The sequence below is a fragment of the Pituophis catenifer genome, unplaced genomic scaffold (genome assembly GCF_029215685.1).
Source record: "Pituophis catenifer annectens isolate HBS135680 unplaced genomic scaffold, rPitCat1.0.hap2 SCAF_1, whole genome shotgun sequence".
NCBI lineage: Eukaryota > Metazoa > Chordata > Lepidosauria > Squamata > Colubridae > Pituophis > Pituophis catenifer.
The window spans coordinates 280519710-280544841 of NW_027256881.1; the positions used below are offsets into that span (position 1 = coordinate 280519710).

The 25132-nt window shown below is 38.1% G+C and overlaps 1 protein-coding gene across 1 annotated transcript in view; it reads left to right on the plus strand.

The window, feature by feature from the left end:
• Window positions 1–3859: 3859 nt before the first annotated feature.
• Window positions 3860–25132, plus strand: part of PCNX1 (pecanex 1) — an 84878-nt gene continuing 63605 nt past the window's right edge. The window contains exons 1-6 of the mRNA XM_070939538.1: window positions 3860–4061; window positions 13807–14015; window positions 18631–18736; window positions 19408–19453; window positions 21661–21750; window positions 23220–24902. Of these exons, the coding sequence (XP_070795639.1) occupies window positions 3909–4061; window positions 13807–14015; window positions 18631–18736; window positions 19408–19453; window positions 21661–21750; window positions 23220–24902 (2287 nt within the window). The 5' untranslated portion in view covers window positions 3860–3908. The remainder of the gene's footprint in view (window positions 4062–13806; window positions 14016–18630; window positions 18737–19407; window positions 19454–21660; window positions 21751–23219; window positions 24903–25132) is intronic.

The window sequence follows — 25132 nt, forward strand, 5'->3', positions numbered from 1 at the left end:
CTACAACGTTGGAAAATTAGGCAGGCAGATTTCTTTTCTTTTTCCTCACCAAAAAAGGTAGGTGCAAACAATGGGAAATTTAGGGAAAAAGAGGAGAGTTTAAGATTTTAAAAGACAAAAGAAAAAAAGCTCTATTTAACTAGGGAATTGTAATAATTGAGATACTATTAATTGTATATTGTGTTGAAAGCAGAAATGGTTAAGTTGTGGTTTGGAGGAATATATGGGGGAAATTATTTGGTTTATTATTATTGGTAAATATAATTGATTTGTAAGAAATTGGATTGCATGGAAATAATTGGAATATTCATGTTCATATTGATTGATATACAAAAAAGATAGTTATATAACTAATTGATTTATATTAAAATGTTGAATTTGTATTAAACAACTGTAGTATTACATAATTAACCAATGTGAGGATGGATATAAAAACAGATGACAATGGGAAGGGGTATAATATAGAATAGAAGGGAAAAATTGAATTTGATTAAGATTAGAGATGAGGATGAATAGATAAGGAATAAATATGGCAAAAAGGAAATATCAAAATTGTAAATTTAATTGAAATGACTAAACACTGTTTAAATTTGTGAACCGGCCAAATATTCTGTTCAAAGAAAATAAATTGTATCTTTGTATGTGTGTTTCTAATTATTGCTATTTATTCATATTTGTTCTCTTTTATTTTTTAAAGTTTAACAATTCATTCTTTATCTTAATATCTTTATATTTGTTTGGGGTTGCCTTTCTTCCATTTCATCTTTTTTACTGTACAGCAATCTTTCTCCTCAAACCTACTACCTCTCTTTTTTCTTTCCTTCTTACTTTCTTCCCCCCCTTTCTTCTCCCCCTCCTTCCTCTTCCTTTCTCCTTCTCCTCCTCTCTTCCTCCCTCTCTTCCCCTCACTCCTACTCTAATTTCCCTTCCCTTCCTTCCTCCCTTCTCTTCCTTTCCTCTCTCTCCTTCTTTCTTCCATCTCTCTTCTCCTTCCTTCATCCCTCTCTATTGCTGTATCCTTTTGTGCATATGGATTACTCAGAGGGCTGAAAAAGTTATTTTTGACTGGTCCTCGTACTTTTGACCACTCCTCGAACTTACGACTGTCTTCACATTTTACGTTTTTCGCCCTATCTTGTCACCATGGTGAAGAGAAGCAGTTGTGAAATGAGTGACACGGTTGTTAAGAATGCTACAATGGGCATAAATGATGACCAGTCATAAGGGTGAGGACCGGTCAAAAGTGCGAAGACCTGTCAGAAATGACTTTTTTCAGCCCTCTGGGTAGTCCTTTTGTGCATATGGACTACTCAGAGGACTGAAAAAGTTATTTTTGACTGGTCCTTGCACTTTTGACTAGTCCTTGAACTTACGACAGTCCTCACATTTTACGTTTTGCACCCTATCTTGTCACTGTGGTGAAGAGAAGTAGTGGTGAAATGACTGACACGGTTGTTAAGAATGCTGCAACGGGCATAAATGTGAGGAAGGTCATAAGTGCGAGGACCGGTCAAAAATGTGAGGACCAGTCAGAAATGACTTTTTTCAGCCCTCTGAATAGTCCCTATGTGCATATGGACTAGTCAGAAGGCTGAAAAAGTTATTTTTGACCGGTCCTCACACTTTTGACCAGTCCTTGAACTTACGACTGTCCTCACATTTTACGTTTTGCGCCCTATCTTGTCACTGTGGTGAAGAGAAGTAGTGGTGAAATGACTGACACGGTTGTTAAGAATGCTGCAACGGGCATAAATGTGAGGATGGTCATAAGTGCGAGGACCAGTCAAAAATGACTTTTTTCAGCCCTCTGAGTAGTCCCTATGCACATAGCCATGCCCACCCGGTCACATGACCAGCTAGCCACGTCCACCCAATCACATGACCACCAAGCCACACCCCCCAACTAAGCCACGCCTACAAAACAGGTTGTTAAAAAAATTGAATCCCACCACTGGTTAGATGTAACTCCACCTGCCCTTATGGATTCCTCTTAACTTCAGTCCTCCCGTTTGATTTTACTGGTGAAAGTAACTTTACTATGAGTTCCTGCTCTCTCAGTTCTAAAGTCAATGAAACTACTGAGCCTTCCTGTCAATCAAATGATCACCTGGTAAGATGTGTTTTAATTAACATCGCCCCATTCTGTTTGCAAGCAAACTGCCATTTGTTTTTGGCTGGGGTTACATAACACCCTGAACAACGAATTAGTCAGCCATAATTTTGCCTAGCATGCCATACATCATGCAAATCAGAAAGCTGGCTGGAATAAACCATGGTTAATTACAGACAAATCGATACAAGATCTGTTATGTGAATCTCAGTAATACCAGACTATGCCCCACAGCAGATTTTACAACCGTAATAAAAAAAATATATAAAGCAGCACTAACACAAAATGTTTTTGGTTTTTTTTTTTTTGAAAATCGAATAGAGCTTTGTCAGCACGCCACGATGCAAGCGTGGGCTGGGGGGGGGGGAAGTCTCGTTACTATGACACCCAGGGACGCTTTCGGCTTTCCTGTTGTCGCAAGAATTGGCAATCTCGCGAGAAGGGACGACTGGGCGTGACTTAATAACTCATGGCCCCACCCACTACAATCAAACTCACACTCTTTTCATTTCAGTTCCTCTTTGCTCTTCTCCAAAACCCAATGACGCTTCGGCATCGTATTGTACCGCAGTACTTGTGGTTTAATCAGTGACCCACATCGCCCGATTTCATAGTCGCAGCGAGCTAACTGCCCACCAACGCTATACGTTGCCTTGCGCATAAGCGATTTCCTCAGCACAGAGAAGCATTCAGACTCTTAATGTCCGTTCACGGAGATTCTCAGTCATCCAGATCACGGTTGTCCCCAAAGGTGTTTTTTCCAAGAGAAAAAGAAAAACCAGAAAGTCCAGAGGCCTCTTGAAAGAGGACCTTTGGGACATCCAGACTCTATATTGTATTCTCCGGGGAAAAGGGTGCATAGGACTGAGGTCCAAATCGCCCAAACCTCAAAAAGCGTCTGTGAACGAATTGCCATTTGTACTTCGCGCTACAAAGCCGCTTGGTAGAGAACGGCGCCCTAGGAAAGTACACAGCTCCCGGGGCCTGACAAGCGAGCTGCTCTTGTATCCCTTTTTTTTTAAGCTTCTAGTTTTTCGTAGTTTCCCTTTCGCATTTTTAGCAATCTTCTCAATGCCTTTCCCCCCACTTCCCATATTTCCAGCAACGCTAACGGCTGATGGCGCTCAGGTAGCGAAGGCAGCAGATGCCATCCAAAGCAACTAGAGTTCGGTTGCTTTGGCTGTCGGCAGCCTTGCCAAAGGCTTGACTCTCTGCCACACCTAGCTAGTTGGCCAGGCGGAGGGTCTCTCCAGCGACCGAAGTAAATATCTCGCAATTTGGGGGACATCAACGCGGGCTTTAAAAAAGCCCAAACCCAGCGTTTGTGGCTGGAAAGCAGCTCCATGACAAGACCCTCCCATCTCTGCTTCATTCGCCAAGGGTCGAGAATAAACGTTTATTTCCCTTGGAGGCTCTGATTCGCTTCACTTGTGGGGGGGGGGGGGGTTTCCTCGCGAAGCGAAGCGAACATGCCGCCGCCGCCGCCGCCGCCCCTTCCGTTCGCGCAGCGGGCGGAGAATCCAGGTTGGGCGCTGAGGTCGCGTCGGCTGCCGCAAGGGTTGCCGGTCCATAGGCGGGCGGGCTGGCGGGCGGTCCGGGGCCCGGACGTAAGATGGCGGCGGCGTTGGCGGGGGGGAGGAGGAGGAGGAGGAGGGGAAGACGGAGGACGGGGGGGTGGCTCTTGTGGCTGTCGCGAGGCTCAGGCTGTGGAGGCGGCGGGCAGTTGTGCCCGGGCTCGCAGGACGGGTAGAGGGAAGAGAGCTCGGGGCTGGCAGGACCCGGGCTGGGCCAGGCCGCCATGGGCTCTCAGGTGCTGCAGATCCTGCGCCAGGGTGTGTGGGCGGCTTTGAGCGGCGGCTGGTACCAAGACCCGCACCAGGGCGCCGGGGTCAACGCGTTGCACCTCTACCTGTGGCTCTTCCTGCTTGGCTTCCCTTTCACGTTATACATGGTGAGTGAAGGAGCCGGCCTGACCCATCCCCACCGGGAGAGAAAGGAGGGGAAGGGGCTTTTTCGGGCTTCAGCCTCGCCTTGAGGTTAGGGGCTGTCGCCTTTGCCACTTGAGGAGTGTTCCCGGTCAGGTTGGGCTGGGGAGCCGCCTTGAGACCACAGCTCTCCCGCTGCTGCTTTTTCCTGTATTTTTTTTTTTTTTTTTTTTTTTTTTTTGAGGCGGAGGGCGATGCCGTCGGAAAAAGGGCCGTTGCCTCCTTGTTCAGGTCAAACGCTAAGCTAATAAACTTGGGGAGAAAAAGTCCCAACACCGACCTCCGCTTCTTAAAAACACAAATAGGAGAAGGTCCCAGTGGTGTGACCTCTCTCTCCTGTCGTTTGAAGCGGATGCGTGGCTTTTTTTTTGGCCTCCTCATACGCTATGGATTTTTTTTTCCCCACAGGAAATGCTTTGTGTGGAAACCTAATGTTCCTTTTGCGTGTTAAAGCTGAATGGGTGGCAATCTTTACACGTGGGGTGTTTTGATGAGATTGTCCTCCAAATCCAGGATTGGCTGCAGCTTGTCAACATATACAGTTGCTGAGCGTGTAGTTGTGAAGGACCAAGGATAAATAACTAAAGGCTTATGGACTCAGTCCGAAAGTACTGAAACAACAGCTGGGGAGGGATGGAAATGTTGGTGCTAATGTTCCACAATTGGATATGCATCCCTGTCTGTAGTGGGATAAATAATACTCTTTTTTTTTATATAGTAGAAATCCTACAGCTGGAGGTGCAATTAAATGGTCATCAGGCACTCTTCCCAGTGCTCATTTTATTTTTTATTGATGTTGATGTATAATGTTAATTTAATAGTTATTGTCTTGATTGGAGGGATGACAGAAGTCCACATACTTGAGATCTGTTTGAATTACATGTTTCTGTGAAAACTTGAAGTCTTTGTATGTGTGTACAGAAAGCATACACTCTGGATGAAAGACTGCACAACTTTGATAGACTACAGCATATGTTTCTACTACAGTATGCTTTAAGCTACATACTACAGCTTATATTTCTACTACAGTATGCTTTAAGCTACATACATTCGTGTTCTGTGGATTAATGAATGAGCTGATGAAGAGAGGCAATGAGATTCTTTCTCTTGCTATAAACAAAATTTCTTTAACTTAAACCCAGCCAGGTCATGTTATGGGAAAACTACAAAATACTTCTTAGAATCACTTTTTAAAGATTTTTTTTCTATGCATTTATTGTAATATCACTGATATTCTTGGCCTACTGAAATCTAGATATTGGTAGTCATAAACTGGTAATGGCTTAAACAATAATATAAATATTTTTGATAATTTGATTTCAGAAATGAATAATGAGCTGAAGAATTATGGAGCAGAATTGGGAAATGAACATGCTAAGTTCTATTGCTATCTCATTCCCCTTACTAAATTCAGTTCTGTCTAATGTAGGGGAAACTTTTTGTGTGAGTATGGTGTTGCCATGACAACCAGACATTATTGCACTTTATTCCTTGGAAATTCTAGTAAACATAAAATACCAGGGAAAAGCTGACTTGTGAAAGATTTATGTTGTTCATCAAATAAGACTCTAGAGAGAATTGTGCATGAGATTGCAACTAGAAGAATAAAATGAGGGGGGCATTTTACACAAACAACTTGCAGTAGTCTCTTGAAATTTCTTCCTCTCCAATCTCTCTGGAGAGGGGGAGGAAGCAAGTGATTTCTATAGATGAACTAATTTGCCTGACTTTTTTCCTGCTGCCAGTGTGATCACATTGCTTTCAATGTGTAAAAGAGCATTTCTGCACTTGTTCTCTTGAAATCCCTCTCCAGTCTCCACTCTACAATGGGAGGAGGGTGGCTTTGTGTAGTTGGGCCTTCCATTGTCAAGGTTTTTTTACATTTGGTCCTGGATGAGGTGGCATTGCCCCACACAGACCAGGTACACAGTCCGGGGATCCTCTTACACTTTATATCTGTGGTTAAGAGGGCTTTTGCACACTTTCAGGTTTTGTGCCAGTTGCGCCCATTCTGGACCAGGAGGCTCTGGTCATTATCACTCAATCCTTTGTGACTTCCTGTCATAATTACTGCAATGTGCTCTACATTGGGCTGCCCTTGAAGAGTAGTCAGAAGCTTCAACTGCACAGAATGCAGTTGCATGGGTAGTAAATGGTGTCAAGTACTTGGCATATGTAACACCTCTGCTTCTTGAGCTGCATTGGTTGCCAGTGTGTTTCCAGGTGCAATTCAAAATGCTGGTTGTCTCCTTTAAAGCCTTTCATGGCTTGAGACAAGGTTATATGAAGGACCATCTTCCCCCAGTTGTTTTTACCTGCCCAATCTAGTCCAGCAGAATGGGCGTTTTCTAAGTCCAGTTAGTCAAGGAATATTTGCTGGCAGTGACTAGGCGGCTTTTTTCCTATAATACCTATGCTCTGGAATTTTGTCACTTTAGAAATTGCATGGCCTTGATCTTGTTGACTTTTGATAAGTCCATGGATTTATGTGATCTAGTTATATGGCTGGGCTAGGGTCCAGAGTGTGTTATGGTTCCCATTTCCTGGTTATGTTATCATTTTCAGATAATAATTTTCGTGGCTGCTGTATGTATTTAATTTTCTTTTGTATTATACTTGTAATTTAATTGATTTTATAACTGTTTGCTGTTTGAAATGGGCAGGCATATAAATTGAATAAATAAAGGAAAACGAATCGCTTCTATTTTTCTATTCTTTGTTATTTCTTTAATTCAGGCAAATTGTTCCTTATATCAGGCTGGACAAATGAGGCAGTGAACTTTTTGACTCAGCACCTAAAGGTGATTGGCATCTGGATAGAGAGGAACAGATTTACACTGAATCTAGCAATAATGAGTGGCTGAGGATTATGAAGACCTTCTGAATCCAGAGATAGTTCATGTATAGGATGTGGGGTCATGATTCCCCATAATAGCAGCTTTGTAATCTGATGGTTCTCTTGGATTCTTGGATTCAGCTTTAACAGCAACCATGGCCAGGAAACCTTTTATACAAACAAATTTTGTCTCTCCATTGTGGTTTTCTCTGGATTAGAAGGCATTACACATAAGCACCAGTGTTCTTATCATTCCACAGTGGACTGAAATGAAGTGTCTTCAAATGAAGACTATCCAGAAGCTTAAACTGGTTCGAATATGCACTAGTATAGGTAGCAATGGATGCACCTATGGTTGTCCACAAAACACTTCTATTCTAGAAACTGTACAGGTAGTCCTTGACTTACGACCCCAATTTAGTCCTTACTGTATTTCTTTCAAATATTAGGCCTCTATTATGACATATATTTTGATTGATGAATGTAGGTTACCTATAACCTGGGGCCAAAGCTTGATTATAGAACTCTTTATCAAATAGTGCAAATTTTCTTTGCTTTTTGTAGAGAAATCCTATAATTTTCTAATTAAATTACAAAATGGATAAGGCTACCTATTGAGCATATAGCTTATTTATTTTCACTGATGTAGTCATTTCCCCTTTTGAGAGAAAGTTAATAAATACTCCAGGAATGGTTTCACCATTACTTATATATTCATATCTAGCATTGTAGGTGTTGTATTAAGTAGGAGATTAAATTGGAGAATCAAAGTCCTTTTAAATGCTGATCATGTATGCCTTGATCTTTTCTGTGTCAGAATAGCAGTTTCTATGTTGGAAGTCTGAAATGAGATTAGCACTGCCAACTGTTGTATTATACAGCCAATGTTCATTCTGAATCAAAAGAGCCTATATACAGATGTATAGTGACAGAAATGTTAAATTAATTTCTGATTTGGCTGTGTTAGATGCCAGGTGTATTATGCTCAGACATTATGTGCTCATTCCTCCCTTTTGCTGTTTTTGGCTGTTCATGTAGCCCAAAATAAGTGAGCATCAAAGAAGAAGATAACCAAATTAGCAACCTGGAGTATTTACAGCAGAAATATTTAAAAAAGTATATCCAGGCTTTTTGGATGTGATTTTCTTTCACTATTGCATCAACAGTTTTGATTGTCTGCCACTTCCAAATACATTGAAAAACTTTTTAGCTTTGAAAAGGTACAATTTTGCACATGTATGTGAAGACATAAACTCACAACAAAGAAGAAAATGAATTGCCACATTAGAATTGTATTTGGATCTGGATAATTTTTTTCATATACTCCTGTTATAATGATGGAAGTTTTACTGTGAATTTTGTGCATAAAATGGCAGCTTAGATCTTGCCTTTTTACTCAACATGTGAATACTATCTTCAACTGCCTTTTGGATGGAATATAAATTTTATTCAGAAATGGTAGCCCTTATTGCCCAATGAAGATTAAAATCTTGTCCGTTTCACGTAAGTTCTTGACTTGCTATAACTGTACTGTATCACATATAGATAGGGAAAATTGAGTATGTTTTACAATCTGATGCAGGCAAGAAGGGAGTTGCAAGGAATGAGAGGAAATCATAGTCTAAATCTTGGAAAAAATAAAATGCTAAGAAGGTTAACAAAGAGAAACATCTATCAATGTAGCTTATTTTGTAGCTTGACATATAATGTAGGTTGACATGCAATGAAAAAATAGCCATTGCTGGGTCAGGTCAGTCTAAATCAATATTTTGTTTGCAACAAGTGCTTAGTCAGCTGCTTCTGGGTACCCATAAGTATAACACAATAGTAATGGTATAACTATTGTATGAGTCAATCCAGTTGAGTTAGGCAGACATAGAAAATAAATATTCAGATATATAATATTTAGGGAAATTTTGCTCAGGAGCAGAGAGCTTCTGTTTATAAAGAACGGTAGAGGCAACTGTGGGTGGCTGACTGAAATTATGTTATGATTGAAAATGGTTGCCAATTGCTTTGTGAACAGTGGTGAATTTTCATAAGCCAATTAGAATTTTCTCTTGACATTTTTGGACTTTGCACTTTGATTCATTGGATAAAACTAGGGTTAGTTATGGTTATACATTTTGAAACTGCTATGATGTGCAGTTCTCTCGTTAAAGTCCCAAGTGGCATGTTTGGCATGAATTGCTTTTCACCAACTGTGGGTGGTATAGCATCTGCATATTCTTTCTAGCTAGAGATAATCCTGCTGCAGATTGGTGCAGTATATTATTATACGTGAGGCTATATTTGAAGACATCTTGGAAACCTCTTTACCCAATAAGACACTTAGGTTAATAACAACTAATTTCTCTTACAGATCTTAAAATGGCCATTTATTTTGGAGTGTAATTTAAAGTGTTGATTTTGACCTTTAAAACTTTATAGAGCATATATGGCCATAAATTAACTTTTTTCTCTATATTAAACTATCAGATCTGTGGTCCATGCCAGAATGTTTTGCATAACATTTCTTTATTGCTAATATATGTCTTTCCTGTAGTCATTGAACTTTAAAAAAATATTACCATCTAGATTTTTTTAAAATGTTGGTTTTGATTGGCTACTTTGGATTTTATTTTCCTAATTAACGTGCTCTTGTTTCTCAATTATGATTACAAATCTCATTTTTTCACAGAATATCATATATTATTTTTCTCTTTTAGGAATTACACATTTTTTTCTACTTAGCAATCTTTCTTGATGAAGGAATTGGCCTACTTAAATTTAGGAAAGTTTTGACAATTTAGACATTTATGCATTGTCCAGAAATCCCCCTGAGGTAAAAACTGTGATTATTTTGGATTACCCCAATCTTCCTAATTATTTATATTCTTAGTTGGATGAAGTAAAACATCCCTCTTTAGAGTTAATGCTGGTTGATTCTCCATACAATTATTTTCCTTTTGTTAATAATTCAAGCTGTGATGACATTGTACCTAGTTTCTTGGAATAAAATTATTCTGAAAATCTGCAAGTTCCTATTAGTTTCTTGGAGCACTACTTTAAAAAAGGCATTCAGGATAGGATATTTTAAGTTATTCTTGTCAAAATACAAACTCAATGTTATTTTTGAATTGGAATATACTGTCTGACAATTGATTCATGAACTTGTAATTAGTTAATTACCTCTCAGAATTTTCTTTCAGAATTTTGACCTAGGTGGAACTTTGCCTTGTTAACAAACATTGGGTTATAGTGCATATTTTTATCTAATTTTCTCTGTCATTTTGAAATTGAAGTTCTCCTTTCTTAAGTTTTCTTTGGGTAAGGATTGAACAAATTTCCTAGTAGTAATCTTACTCAAGCACTGATTACATGTTTGGATAATTTCATATTATTTAGCCCTCAATTTTTTTCTTCTGCCTTATTAATCTTACATTTGTTCTTCTATGTTTTTTCTTATTTCAGAGTGCCTTCTTTAAAGACTTCTTCTTGTTTATCAAGAAAGGGTATTTGTTGTAAAAGGACTTCTTTTTTCCAAAGACTATTCCCTCCAAAAATATCAATAGTAGGCTGCCATTAGTTTGATTGAATATTTTGTTGCCTCTCTTTCCTATTCGTAAAGTTTATCAAAAATCTCTCCCTTTAGCCTCTCTGTGATAAAATTATGAGGCAATTTTTTTTTGTATATACATTGAATTTTACAATATTCTTAATCATTGCTTGCTAATAAATCATAATAGATTTTTCACTAGAGATACATGAAGACTTACTTATCCTTTTAGTCAAGTTAATGGCTCTTCTAACCCAGTGCATAGTCCACAAGCATTCTTTAAGGACTTGTCATAAAGCATACATCTGAAGCAGAGTTGGGTGTCACATACTGTAACAACCGGTTTGCCCAGCAAGGGAAATGTGAGCATGCGTGTGCGGCATCACAAAACACCGTAATTTGCTCATGTGTGCCATCTGCGCATGCGTGCGGCGTCAAAAACACAGCGATATAGGACGGGATTGTGCCCCGGGTGGATGGGTGGGCCCGCAGGTTGCAACTACCAGTTTGCCTGAACCAGTCCGAACTGGCAGCAGCCCACCACTGATCTGAAGGTTGTGGCCCTGAAGTGGCTTAAATAAGTATTTCTGATTTTAGGGTACTTATATTATTGTTGCTATTATTTTAAAAAAGAAATTCAGCTGGGAGAATGTTCAGCATGGTTTCTGCACCATCAGTTATGTTTATGAACATTCTAAGATGTGTTCATTAATATAACTGAAGGAGTTGCAGCATTAAGTAAGTAGATATCTGGGGAGTTGGGGCAATTGGGTACTGCAGTGTGTTTTCATTACCATGGTGCTTCAGGGTGAGCAAGTAAGCTTGAGCCAGTTTGACAAGGCACAATTTCTTCAAAAAGAAATTATAAGGTGTCACTCTTCCCAAAAAAGTGTTATGACAGAGTACATTCTAAAATACATCAAATGATTAGTATGACAAATAAGTTAAATGATTAATTGCAAATATTAAAATACTAAATTTTACTCCAAGCTATCCTTTGTAAAATAAAAAGGTGGCCCTCACTCTAAATCTTAATAGGTGTGCTCTGTTAAATTCTAGAAACAACTCAGTATGATGAGTACTTAATAGAATTGTCAGAATTACTCTTGTTCTTCAGAGTTCTGATTCCCTCAATATGTGCAGAAGAAATATAAATAGAAGCATCAATAAGGATTTTTTAAACTAGTTTTTAAAGCAGATAGTGATGTTTCATTTTTTTTCACTTGCCCATTTACTTACCCATTAGGAAATACTGCAGAATATTAAGTTTGCAAGCAAAAACATTTTATCTAAATTGCTATATGATAATTCCGGCATGTAAAAAATAAAAAACTCATCATTTTATACATTAGAGGTCAAGAATGGTGAAGAAAAAGCTAACAAATTCAGAACAGTAATTGCTGTTTGAGTAGAACAGTGATGGAGATTATATATAATATTAAACATATACTCTTAGAATCATTTTTCAAAATATCTTTTAAATAAACTTTTCATTATTAATTGATACTAGATGAAGAGTGCAAATGCAGATAATTCAGCAGTTCACTAATATTTAATGCCCATATCTAATCTAACTTCCTTGCCAAGTAGGTACTATTTTTAAGTTAGAGCTTAAAGTACTCAGTGATTTAATTTACCACAATTTCTACTCTTAATAATACACATTAGAACCAGCCAGGGCTCTTAACAGCCATTATCAAAACAAGCTTGTCTATATCCTGTGATTGGCTGATAGGATGAAAATTAAATACTGTACCATTCTGTTGATCAAAGAATTGTAGGAGGCCAAAATAGTGCTCAATATTTCTCCAACTAGAGAGTTCATGAGTATTTCATAACCTGTGCTTTTATTTGTACATAAAGGTCTCTATCCTCTATTTGCCTTTAAGTCAGATAAGATACTCTACTTTGATTGACCAAGTGGAACTCTTGTCTCAGGTAGTAGACTCATGACATTTAATTATTCACACATATAACATATTCATTCACACGCTAATAACTGTAGGTAAAATGTACTTTTTTCACTCAGGAATGGGTGGAGGTCCAGAGAGTAAAGATACAGACTTTTGGGCAGGATAGTTGGTGTATACTCAGTTATATTGTAGCAATTATTTATTAAATTGATTTGCCACCTATCTCAGTTTCAAGCTAGTCTAAGCAGTGTCATAAAATATGCAAATACAAAGATAATTATAAATATAAAAACAGATAAATATATAAAAAGTTCAATACCCCCTGGCGCCCCCCCCCCCCCCAAATCCTGGGTTTGAAGTCTAGAGGTGGTGGTGCCTTCTCTATTACTGTACCAACCACCTCCAGCCAGCAGCTTGTACTTCAGGACTCCAAGCCAACCAGCATAGCCAAGTTTTAAGTCTTTCTTAGTTTGAGGCTAAAAGAGAGCTGGCAGAGCCCACCTCCTTCCAAAAGGCAGGGGCTGTGCCAGAAAAGGCTCTTCTGGAACCCACCAGCCAAAATTGGTGCAGACTGGATAGAAGCATGTATATGTTATATATGGGTTTGGTGGATGTTATGCCCTTCAGATGTGTTGAACATCAGTTTGGGAGACATCTACCATAAAAACTGCATTGTTATTTTTTAATAGCCAGCTAGTGCTTTGGACTTTGCGGTTCCTTTACTTCCTTGCTGCATATACTGTAGCTGAATTGTGGTTTCCAGTAACTTAAAGCATGTTGCAAAGCTTTCACTTTCTCAATTTTCCCTTTCAATTATGTTTTAAATCACTCTCCAGTTTTGAGAATGACCTGTTTGAGGTTAGGCATGAATATGTAGACCTTTCTTAATAGTTCTCTATTTAAATAAGATTTGATGGCATAGTGCTCTGTTTCTATTCAGTAATAACAAAGATTATGTTGATTTAGGATTAGGATCCAAGGTCACCTCATTTCTGATCAGTTCCATAACCAGCATGGTACAGACTCTTAGACGATCACTACATTTCATCTGTTTGGTTATCACTATATTTTCTGTGTGATTTGATGGCTGCATTTGTCCAGCCTGCATAAGAGTAACTAAAGCCACATATTAGTCAATTCTTTTTCCTTTCATTTTCCATCTCAGTATCATTTTTTAAAAAAAATCTTTATCAATTAATACTCTTTTCCAGAGAAAACATAAACTCAAAACTTAGACATAGGTTGAAAACTTATGCTTCTTTCATGTATAATGTATATTTATATTGTTAACTATATTTTAATACTGCCTAAATTTGTTGTACATGACAAGTTGTGGATATTCAGATTCAAAGTGTATACAACTAAATGTTGAAAATAATTTCCCTAATTTCCTCTTGTATCCAATTCCTTTTCTTTTTCAAAAGGCTCTTCCTTCTTCCATGGTGATAGTAGCAATTTACTGCCCAGTGATAGCTGCTCTCTTCATTGTTCTGAAGATGATAAACTACCGTCTTCACAGAGCACTTGATGAAGGTGAGATTGTGGAGAGAAATGCCAGTGAGCAAATGGACAGGAGTGCAAAAGCAGAGCAGAATAACTCTTCTACCAAGAGAAGGGACAGTAATGGACCCAGGTAAGAAATCTTAAGTGTGGCCATTTTTGGTCACTATATTCTGGTAACTATTTATATTCTGAGATGATTTTTTTAAAGTTTTATTTCCCCCCCCTGACTTTATTATTTTTATAAATAACTCAAGATGGTAAACATAATTAATGTTCCTCCTCCTATTTTCCTCACAACAACAACCTGAGTGAGGGAGTTGGGTTAAAAAAGAGTGACTGGCCCAAAGTCACCTAGCTGGCTTTCACGCCTAAGGCAGGACTATAACTCACAATCTCCTGGTTTCTAGTCTGATGCTTTAACCAGTGGACCTAAGTAACGATTCATTCCTTCTTATAGGCAACAAGACTTGTTTTTTCATATTATGGCCTACCTGCCACTGTACTCATAGCTGCAGATTATCTATCTACTGGCTTTATTTGGAAGCCATTCTGTACAAAAGATAAGCAGATTGGTCCAGGTTCAGCCTAAACAGAGATTCAGACTTTCCCTTGAAACAAATTAGTACTAAAAGTTTCGCCCTCATTTTAATTTTCTGCCTGTAGGACATTATAGCCCCAATAACAACTTTTCTTATTCCCATGATTCAAGAAGATAGACAAGTTGGGTGAGAGAGAAACTGACACCCTTATTTACATACTGTGTCTCTTTTCATTATTCAGTGCTTATAGCAGTTGTTCCTTGCTTTTAGTTAGCCTCCAGAGCACAAAGCATGATCACTCGTGCTTGGTCAGCTCACATAAAGACTTATGCAATGTATTCTACATAAGGCTGCCCCTGGAGAGCATCAATAAACAACAATTGTTGAAGAATGTGGCAACACAGGCAATTATGAGCATTCCTCATTTTGCATATGTTACATCTTTGTTCTGCAACCTGTATTCATTTTTGGTAAACAAAGTGCTGGTTGTTGCCTAAAAAGCTCTTTATGACATGAGGCCAGGATATTTGAAGGACCACCTCTCAACGATTGTTTCTACCTGCTCTATTAGATCTGCTTGCAGGGACATGCTTTGGGTGCCATGTATCTTTACAATTGTTGTGCCTTTTCATTACCACCTGAGATTAGCTTGACCCCTTACCCTGCGGGCATTCCAGAAAGCATTTAAGACTTGTTGGCTTATGTGTGGGGATTGGTAGTTTGTGAGACTTGAGTCATTATTTTTATTTCAGTGTTTTATTCTTGGCTGCTGTTTCTTATTTATTTATTTAATTGGTTTATTTATATTGATGAATTTTATATTTTGTTTGCTACCTAGATTCACTTTGGCAAGAGTGTGGCTATAAATTAAAATAAATAAATAAATTCCAATTTGTACAAACTGAAAATAGAACAGAATAAAAGAATTATAAAATATTTATATGGCTCTCCTTGCATTTCAATAAGCTCTTAAAAAGTGGCTCTGTCCCCAGGTCCTGATTTAAGGTGGGTGATGGGTGTGGGTTCCCCTCCCCCCAATAATCACTGATTTTTCCTTCTAATGAAGTTTTTGTTTTTATTGTGCATTTTATAAACTACTGAGTTATAGAAGATTGGGTTAGCCTTTAAATTTACTGTGCTGGCTTGTGTTCTTCAGAGTTCTTGTTCAGTTCATTTTGTTCATCTATTCTGTTATAGATTCTCTATTCCAATTGTTGATAGTAGTAGAAAATAATACATGGAATTGTCCTTGATTATTGAGCTAAAATCATTATGTGTTATTGTGGGTTGAATTATGCTTATATTTGTGGGCTTCATAAGAATATATTCACTCTCAATCCATTATATAGGCCAGAGTCTAAAGAGTAGCACTTGAAAACCCAAGATTTTCAAACCGGTCCCTTCATTTTTCAGCATGAATGAGCAGGTACATATGGACTTTTGCCACAAAAAGTGCCTGTAGTGAGTGTGTGGGAAACTTTTTACTTTTTTATTCCTCTCAATCCCAGCAACTGATTTCCTGATTTCCTGCTGAGGATACAGAGGGAGATAGTAGCCCTAGGAACATTAATGCCTACTCAGAGGCTGCTTTAAAGTACCCATGAGATTTTGATCGGGATTCTAAGGCATGACAGTTAAGTGGGTACATAGCTGGCTCAAAAAATCCTATCATCAAGGATTCATCATCAACAGGAGAAAAGTATCAAACAGGGAGCCATATGGTTCAGTCTTCTGTTCTTATGTATTCATTAGTGCAGATGATAAAAAAATGTGTGGGATAGCTAATAACAAACAACAATCTTGATAGGTTAGAGAAATGAAGCAAAAGTAATGGAATAAAATTGAATACAGAAAACAGCAAAGTTGTATATTTGAAAAGCAAAAATCAAATGCAGCAATATAGCACGGAGGTTGTCTGGCTTGGCTATAGTGAGATACAGTACTTGAGAAAAAGACTTTGAAATAGTAGTTGAATGCTACTGATAATGAGTCAGCAGGATGATCTGATTGCAAAAATAAAGACAAAATTTTAAAGGCTTTAAAGGTCATAAGCAATACCTTGAAGACGCTGAATGAGATCATCCGTCACTATGGACTGATATATCATAAATATGATGATGATACTTGCAGTGCTTGGAAACTGTTAGGAGCTGGATGGGAAGCAATGGAAGCAAGACCGAGTGGCTCTGGCTTTATTTTCTTTGGTCCATGGAAAATTGCTACCTTTTGTCTTGGATGGAATGGCATTGCCCCAAACAGACCCAATTCGTAATATGCATTGGCCTGCATGATTTTTGCAGACCTGGGTGTGCACATGTTACCTCTCCTGCAGAAGCTGCATTGGCTGCCGATTTACTTCCAGGTGCAATTTAGGGTGCTGTTTGTCACCTTTAAAGCCCTTCATGACTTGAGACCGAGTTATCTGAAGGACCATCTCTTGCCTGTTACATTTACTCAACCTACTAGAGCAGGGAGGCAAAAAATGCTGCGGGTCCCCTCCTCTAAGGAAATACATCTGGCAGGACCCAGAAGAAGTGCCTTCTCCTTGATGGCTCCCTCCCTTTGGAATAAGGAGCCCTACAGAAATTAAACTTGCCCCCACTCTGACATTCTTTCGTAAGGCCTTAAAGATCTGGAGACCCCAGAGTGGGATAGAGCCCATCTTAACTTAACTTACTATGTGTTGTTCTTGAGTTTGCCATTTCTTCCCCAGAAGTATCTATCCTCATCTTCCAATCTATCTTTTCTTAAGATTCAGCATGCAGGCTGAATAAATAAGGGAAGAGTCACACTCTTTTGCCCAGCTGGAGCAGTTTATTTTACCATGTTCTGCTGAACTGTGGTTTCCTGACTTGTACAGTATATATGGTTTTGATGAGAATATTTAGATGTTCTGGGATTCCTATTTTTCTGAGCATATTCAACAGCTTGACATGATTAACACCATTAAAGGCTTTTCTATATAATCAATGAAGCAAGTATCTTCTTTGGCTTTCTCAGTTATTCAGCAATAATATCTCAGGTTCCTTGATCTTTTCTAAAGCCAGCTTGCACATCTGACATCTCTTTTTCCAGGTAGAGCTCTAATCTACATTGGATGCTCCTCGGCATTATTTTGCTAGCAATTAAGACTATTGTATGATAGTTTGCTCTATTTTGGTATTTTTAATTTTTATTTATTTATTACATTTATATGCTGCCCTTCTCACTGATGAACAACTCTGAGTGGCTTACAACATCATAAACACAGGTAGACATCCCCTGATAATAAGCCCAATCGGGCTTTTGAGCGCGTGGCAATAAGGCCAAGCACTTATTTCAGGGTTCAAAAAAATATAAGACAGGATCTTATTTTTGGGGAAACACGGTGTGTGTGTGTGTATAAACACTAAACATTAAAAGTTAATAACAAAATAATAAGATGGGAATCAGTACACAAATGGGGTGGAACTGGGATCTTCTTCTAAGTCTATTAACCATCTACAGAGTAGGACACTATTGGGACCCCAAGCCAACCGGCAGAGCCAGGTTTTCAGGCCTTTTTCAGAAAGTCAAGAAGGTGATGGTGGATCTCACCTCAAACAGCACAATGTTCCAGAGTGAGAGAGCCACAGCAGAAAAGGCTCTTCTCCTGTCTGTTGGCCACTGTATCATTCTTCAGTCTGGTTACAACTTTTACTGGTTCTTTTTCTGTTGATTTCCATATTTCTGTGTGTTATTTCACCAGTTCCTGTAGCCTTCCAACTTGGAGTGTTGATCTTACTTCATCTTCTAATACTAGAGGTTCTTGTAAGTAGGGAATATCTTCTAAGGTATCTCTACTGTACAGTGTTTCAGTGTACACCTTTTCTTTAGCATACCTTTTTAGAATTGTGTTAATCAGAGACCTTTTGCACTCTTGTGAGAAGAATAGTTTTTTGGATTCTGTCATCTTGGGGGCATTTTTATGAATAATAATTTGGGTATAAAATACTGTAATAATATAAAGAAGCTTATTATTTCTTAGATATAGAAGAGATTGAACAACTCTTGATAATTTGCTAACTAAAGATTTGGGATTACAACATTGAATTTTGTGCAGTTTCAGTAGATGTACTGAGTATTAACAATACTGGCAATTGAAAAAACTTCAAATATATCCTTTGGTGTAACTTGATATAAATAACCAAAATAATACTTTAAACATTAAAATTTCTTACCTTTTAGTGATCCAGGTGGAGGGATTGAGATGTCAGAGTTTATTCGAGAAGCCACACCTCCTGTAGGATGCAGTTCCCGAAATTCTTTTGCTGGCCTAGATCTAAATAACCAGGTAAGAACTGTTTGGGGACACATGACTTTTTTTAGTTAAATTCAGCTGAAATATCAGCCAAATAACAGTACCCTTTAATGTTCATGATTATTTTATCATCATTTGTTTTAGTTTATTGAGGATCTTATTCCTTTGCTTTTTGTCAACTTCCAGGATTTTAATATCGTACATTTGTTAAATTCTTTCAAAGTGTTTCTTTTTTATTTACATAATTTGTTGAAGTTATTCTGGCAATGAAACAGTTATTTTTGTTGCTATTCTCTGCAGTTGTTTAACATTGGGCTGATTGGATTCTGTGAATCATTGTACGTTCATGTATTTGGATGTCTGTAGGTATTACTAATTGCAGTTATTTATGCATTATTGTTATGATTGATATTAATCATTCACATTATTTAAAATTCCAAAATCTATTTTATGAGAGGAGCAGAAATAGCACAGTGATTTAGGGGGGAAAGCAATTATATGATTAATTTGCAGTAGACAATAGCTTAAATTTTTGTGTTTACAAAATAAACATTTTTAAAATATTATTTTTTAAAAAGCTTAAAGGTACTATTCCTATTATTCTATTAATAAAGGGGATTTCAGGTATTTACTCCGGTTATCCCAATTTTGCCTAAGAAGGTAAATTACTGGTGCAACTCACTTGGTTATTTCTTTCTTTTTAGATTGGATCAGGTTTATCTCGTCATGGAACTGCAGCTACCATTAAAGGTAACATTCTAATTTTCATCTTTGAATAACCGCAGCAGATGCATTAGTATTAAAAGGATTTTCCATTATATTGTTGATAGATATTGTTAACACAATATAAGATACAGAAAAATTCGTATTGACCCTTGAGCCATGACCAAAAAAAAAATACAGAATATCTTTACTTTAAATTTTAATTTTTTAACCCTAAAATTGATATCCCAGGAATTCTTTCTCTTTGCTTTCCTGTTGCAGTAGCATGCCTCTTCCAGGATTGAAACATATTATTCTGGAATGTCTTCTGAAGTATTTCCAAGAAGAAACTGGTTTGAACTTTCACAGCTCTAGTTATCGTATATCAGGGGTGAAATGCTTCCGGTTCGGACTGGATTGCCCGATCCGGTAGCGATGGCGGCGGGTGGTTCAGAGAACCAGTAGCAAAAATCTCTCCCCCCCCCCGCATGCCTAGCTGAGCCGTGCAGTCATCAGAGGTTTTTTAGAAAAAATGCTTTTAAAAGTTAAAAAAAACAACTCTCTGATGATCACGCGGCTCAGCTGGGATCGTCAGAGCCTTTTAAAAGCATTTTTTTTAACAACTTCTTCGGCCGAAGAGGTTATAGAAAAAATGCTTGTAAAAGTAAAAAAAAAAAAAAAAAAAGTTGGCCACGCCCACCCAGTCACATTACCACCACCTCACCAAGCCACGCCCACAGAACTGGTAGTAACAAATTTTACATTTCACCACTGTCGTATATGCAATGATTTTTATTGACCATATTCATGCCTTTGGCAATATAGCCAGTAGGAATTTAAGAATCCCTAAATTCTACTGAAGTCGTTATCTAGTCTGGTAATGAAATGTTTGGAAACCAACTCACAAACTTGGAGAACAAACCTTCACTCTCAAAGATGGTATTATTTCATCTTAAGCTCTGTAATAATTATTGTTTCCTAATATAGTTAAATGAGCTACCAACCCAATCTCTATAGCACTTCTTCAGATCACAACTTCCATGTTCATAAAGTTGGAATAAGTCAGGTCCGGCCATACAGGTTTTCACTCCTTGCAATGTTATTTGATGCACTAAATCTGTTCCAATCTTTGGTTAAAGTTACTTTGGTGTTTCATTTGAACATATAATGGTTTATTTCTTTCTGCAAAGATACTATAAAGTTTCACTTAGTTGAGCCTGAGGTGGTGGTTTACAGTAATAATGCAGCTAAAGCTGATGCAGCAAAATGAACTAACGTGCATCATCAGCATTCAACTGCTCTAGAAAATAATAAAGTCTCAACATTTTCTGAAAAACAGGTAGTTAGGGACATTTCCTAATTTAGGAGAAAGTATAGAGGATTTCAGGGCTTTGGGCCATCAAGAAGACATTTGATGATTTCCCATCTTCATCACTTCACATGGGGTCAGCACCTTCAATTTAGTTTCCTTTAAATAATGCATAAGTGAGCCAAATCTTCTTGGGGATATAATGTTGAATGAACTTATTTTGTTGATATAAGGAATTACATTAAAACATGTCCTTAATCCCTGCTGATTGCTCCTGTGTCCTCGGTGTGTGTGATTTTGTATGGAAGAATGGATTCAAGAATTACAGGTCATTCGTATCATTACAAACAGGGAATTTAGAGGTGTTAGTCAGTGCTCTTTCATCCTTATATGAAGGGTGAGACTTATTTTGGTTTTAAGGATGTACTGACCATTTGGGATTTCATTTGCAATATATATCCTCACCATATCATATATGAGAGTCGTTTTCGTGCTATCCTCTTATAGGGATTATCTGGGGCTGTTCACTAGAAATAGTAAGGTAAGCCCTGTGTATGATGAGGTCTCACAGACTGCAACTGGCCTCCCTGTTGTAAATTCTGCAGCTTCTTGCAGAAGCTAGCAAACTCTCTTAGTCTTCCATGATGTGCCTTTTCTCTCATCAGTTTTGTGGTTGCACAGGCATATTAGCCAGCAAGGTAATGTAATTTAATATGGTGGAGATGCCCTATTATCTTTTAGTTTTCTTAGTTGTTCTGTCGCAGTGTAGTCTTACATTAATGCAACAGGAGTATGCAAGAGTGTCCCTGCTGATCTAATACAGATAGAGTATACAATTCAGATCATTATAACTATATGTAGAGAATTAAAAACACCTTTTAAATTCTATTTTCCTTTAGGCATATAGGGTGATGCTTTCTGAGCTAACATTTTTTCTACTACTTAGGTGATACAGACACTGCAAAGACTTCTGATGATATCAGTCTGAGTCTTGGCCAGAGTTCTAGTCTTTGTAAAGAAGGGAGCGAAGAACAAGGTATGTATGTCTTGTTCAACATATTATGTGTTATATCCTTGTTACTTTTTTAGTAAAACAAATAATAACTGTCTTAATTTTGTATTTGCAAAATAATAGTCATTTAACTGTAGCTTGCTGTATTAACTGATCATTTTATCTGTTATATAATCAAGACTAAAGTTATGATTACATCTGAAGTCTTTTGCTATTCTAAAGTCTTTTATTTTTTTTCTAGCAAACCTCAGAGGGTGTTAGATGTGTCATAAGTATTTTTCTCTGTGGATTCATATGCTACTGATATGAATCTTAATGAAAGTAGCTTGCAAAGAGTTAGAATTAAACACTTATTTTTTTAAAAAAAGACTTCTCTACAACAAACTTGATGAAGTGATTTTCACACATATCCATATGTTATATTTTGCATGCTTCCAGATCTGCAGTCAAGTGAGCTAATGCACTTAGCATAATATTCATGCAATATTAATGACTTATTTTTGTTATCTGGATTTCATCAAAAAGTTAGCTTATTGTAATTACCTTGTTTCCCCGAAAATAAGACCCTGTCTTATATTTTTTTGAACCCTGAAATAAGTGCTTGGCCTTATTGCCATGCGCTCAAAAGCCTGATTGGGCTTATTATCAGGGAATGTCTTATTTTGGGGGAAACAGGGTATCAAGACTGATTACTTACAATATTTTTTTATTTACATTATTTTATTATTTAACTATGGGAGCACGATAGCTCGGTGGTTAAAGACTGAGCTTGTCAGCTGGAAAGCTGACAGCCCAGGTTCGAGACCATGACGGGGTAAGCTCCTGTTGTTTTCCCAGCTCCTGCTCTTGATAAGTAAGGGACTCATTTTCAATTTCCCCTGTACACCTGTGACCCCCATCTCTGCCCTTTTGACTACTGCCTACCAAGCTGGGCACTGTGGCTCAGGGCATCTTGATTCACCATGACCCTGTAGCTGTAAAAGGGCATAGATGGGGAAAGATAGGTGGTTGAGGGGACTTGCAATATTTTTGTGGTTATCATTGCAGGTGGGCCCCTAAACACCCAAAATTTGATCATGTGACCACAGGGATGCTACAACAGCTGTAACCTGGAGACTGGTCATCAATCCCTTCAATCAGCCACTGTAACTTAGAATGGTCACTGAATTAATGGTTGTAAGCTAAGAACTACCTAGAGTATACATTGTAAAATACTTATTCTATCTCTTTTGGGTTCTTGCATTAATTCCATGTAATAGTTGTCTCGGTTATCATTGTTTAGGGTTTTGGTAGACTGATATTCTTATGCATAGATTTGCTGAGTGATGAATAACTAAGAAAACAATAAGGATTGTGGATTTTAGTCATATTTATTAGAGCAGATTCTGTATTTACACATTAGCTGAAAAAGAAATCTAGAATAAATGACATTTTATAGCAGTGAGAGTAATATGCAAAATTCTTAATTTTGTTTCATTTTTTTAAACAAACAGATTTGACAGCTGATCGGAAGACTTTTCATCTGGTCTCCGTTGATTCCTTTGTATCCATACAGCCCTCATTGTCAACTGCACAGGAGTTATCAAGAGACAGTACTGATAAAGTATGCCTTCCTAATCAGCATATAGATCCTTCTGTGTCTAATGCATGTGACACAGAAATGGCTTCTCTGGTCCCTTTGCATTCACACTCCTACAGGAAAGATCATAGACCACGAGGTGTGCCACGGACTTCCAGTTCAGCTGTTGCATTTCCAGATGTATCACTAAATGACTTTCCTCTCTATCAGCAAAGGCGGGGGCTGGATACTGTCAGTGAATTAGAAGCTTGCAAGCCTCGAACAGGATCCAAAGAATCATTAGCTGAGAACTCATGTATCTCTGGTGTATTTCAACTAGATGATATTCTAAAATGTAGCAGTCCACAGCTGCTAGTCAAAAGCAGCAGGAGTAAGTCTCTACAAGCAGATAAAAGTGTGGATAGCCTGAGAAGCCTGAGTACAAGAAGTAGTGGCTCAACAGAGAGTTATTGTAGTGGGACTGACCGTGACACAATCAGTACTGTCAGCAGCTATAAAAGTGAGCAGACAAGTTCAACTCATATAGAAAGCATGTTGTCAGATCATGAGGTGTCACCTAAAGAAGAGAAAAAAAGCAGCAAGAAAAAAGACTATGCTGTTGATTCTGAGGACTGTCACGTTGCTACTAACAAAAGGACGAGCAAGGAAAGAACTATAGTTGAAACTAAAACCAGCAGTTGCATTCAAGTAGAAGAATGCCTGAATGCATCAGAGGAGATGCACAATCAGAGGGCCCTTAGTACCTCTGCTTCAGAAGAAGCAAATAAGAATCCTCATGCTAATGAACTAACAACACAAGCAGAACAGTCTCCTGGAAACCCTGCTGTGAAAAGAGATGAACATAAAGAGAAATCTTCCGTGGTTGACTCAAGAACTTTTAAGGAAATGGTAGAAAAGCAGAAGGAGGGGGATGTGCGTCCTAAATCCTGTAGCTTAATCCATCGGACAGGTTCAGCTCAAAAATCTAGCAGGAGAAGGACAGGGAAAAAACGGGCGAGTAGTTTTGACACAAGTCGACACAAAGAGTATATTTCCTTCCGAGGAGTATCTGCTACCAAGCCCCACAGTGCAGGTTTTTGCCATGATGAAGACTCAAGTGATCAAAGTGATTTGAGCCGAACTTCAAGTATGCAGTCAGCCCACCAGTTCAGCAGTGATAGCTCTTCCAGCACAACTTCTCATTCATGCCAGTCTCCTGAAGGAAAATTCAATGCCCTAAAGACAAAATATATTGCCAAAGAGAGAGGCACAGACTTGGAAAATTCTTACAAAATTCACTTGGGCACTGATGCGATTGTCAAAAAGCATTCAACCCGACAGACTCACAGTACAAACAGTGCCAAGAGTCGTACCAGGGTATTAAGCTTGGATAGTGGTGCAGTAGCCTGTTTGAATGATCCAAATCTAATGATGCCAGATACAATAAAACAACTAACAACTTCTAAATCTGACTTAGAGGCCAAAGAGGGAGAGGTGCTTGATGAGCTATCTCTGTTGGGAAGGGCTTCACAACTAGAATCAGTCACTCGCTCTAGAAATAGCTTACCAAACCAGCCTATGTTTACTGAAAGAGAAGATCAGGAGAAGGGAAGCATTGGTAAGTAACTGGAATACTTTAGATGCAGCACTGTCTATCAGTGCGATTGTTCTCTACATAGTCTACATTGGCTTATAAGAAATTTCAACTTCTTGCAGGTCATCTTTATTATGGGTGTTTTACATTTTGAGATCATTTTATGCTAATGCTATTCTGAGTTCAATTAGCAGTAAATAGTAAATAGTACAGCATTACTATTGCTAATATTGGATCCCTCAACACGAACTAAG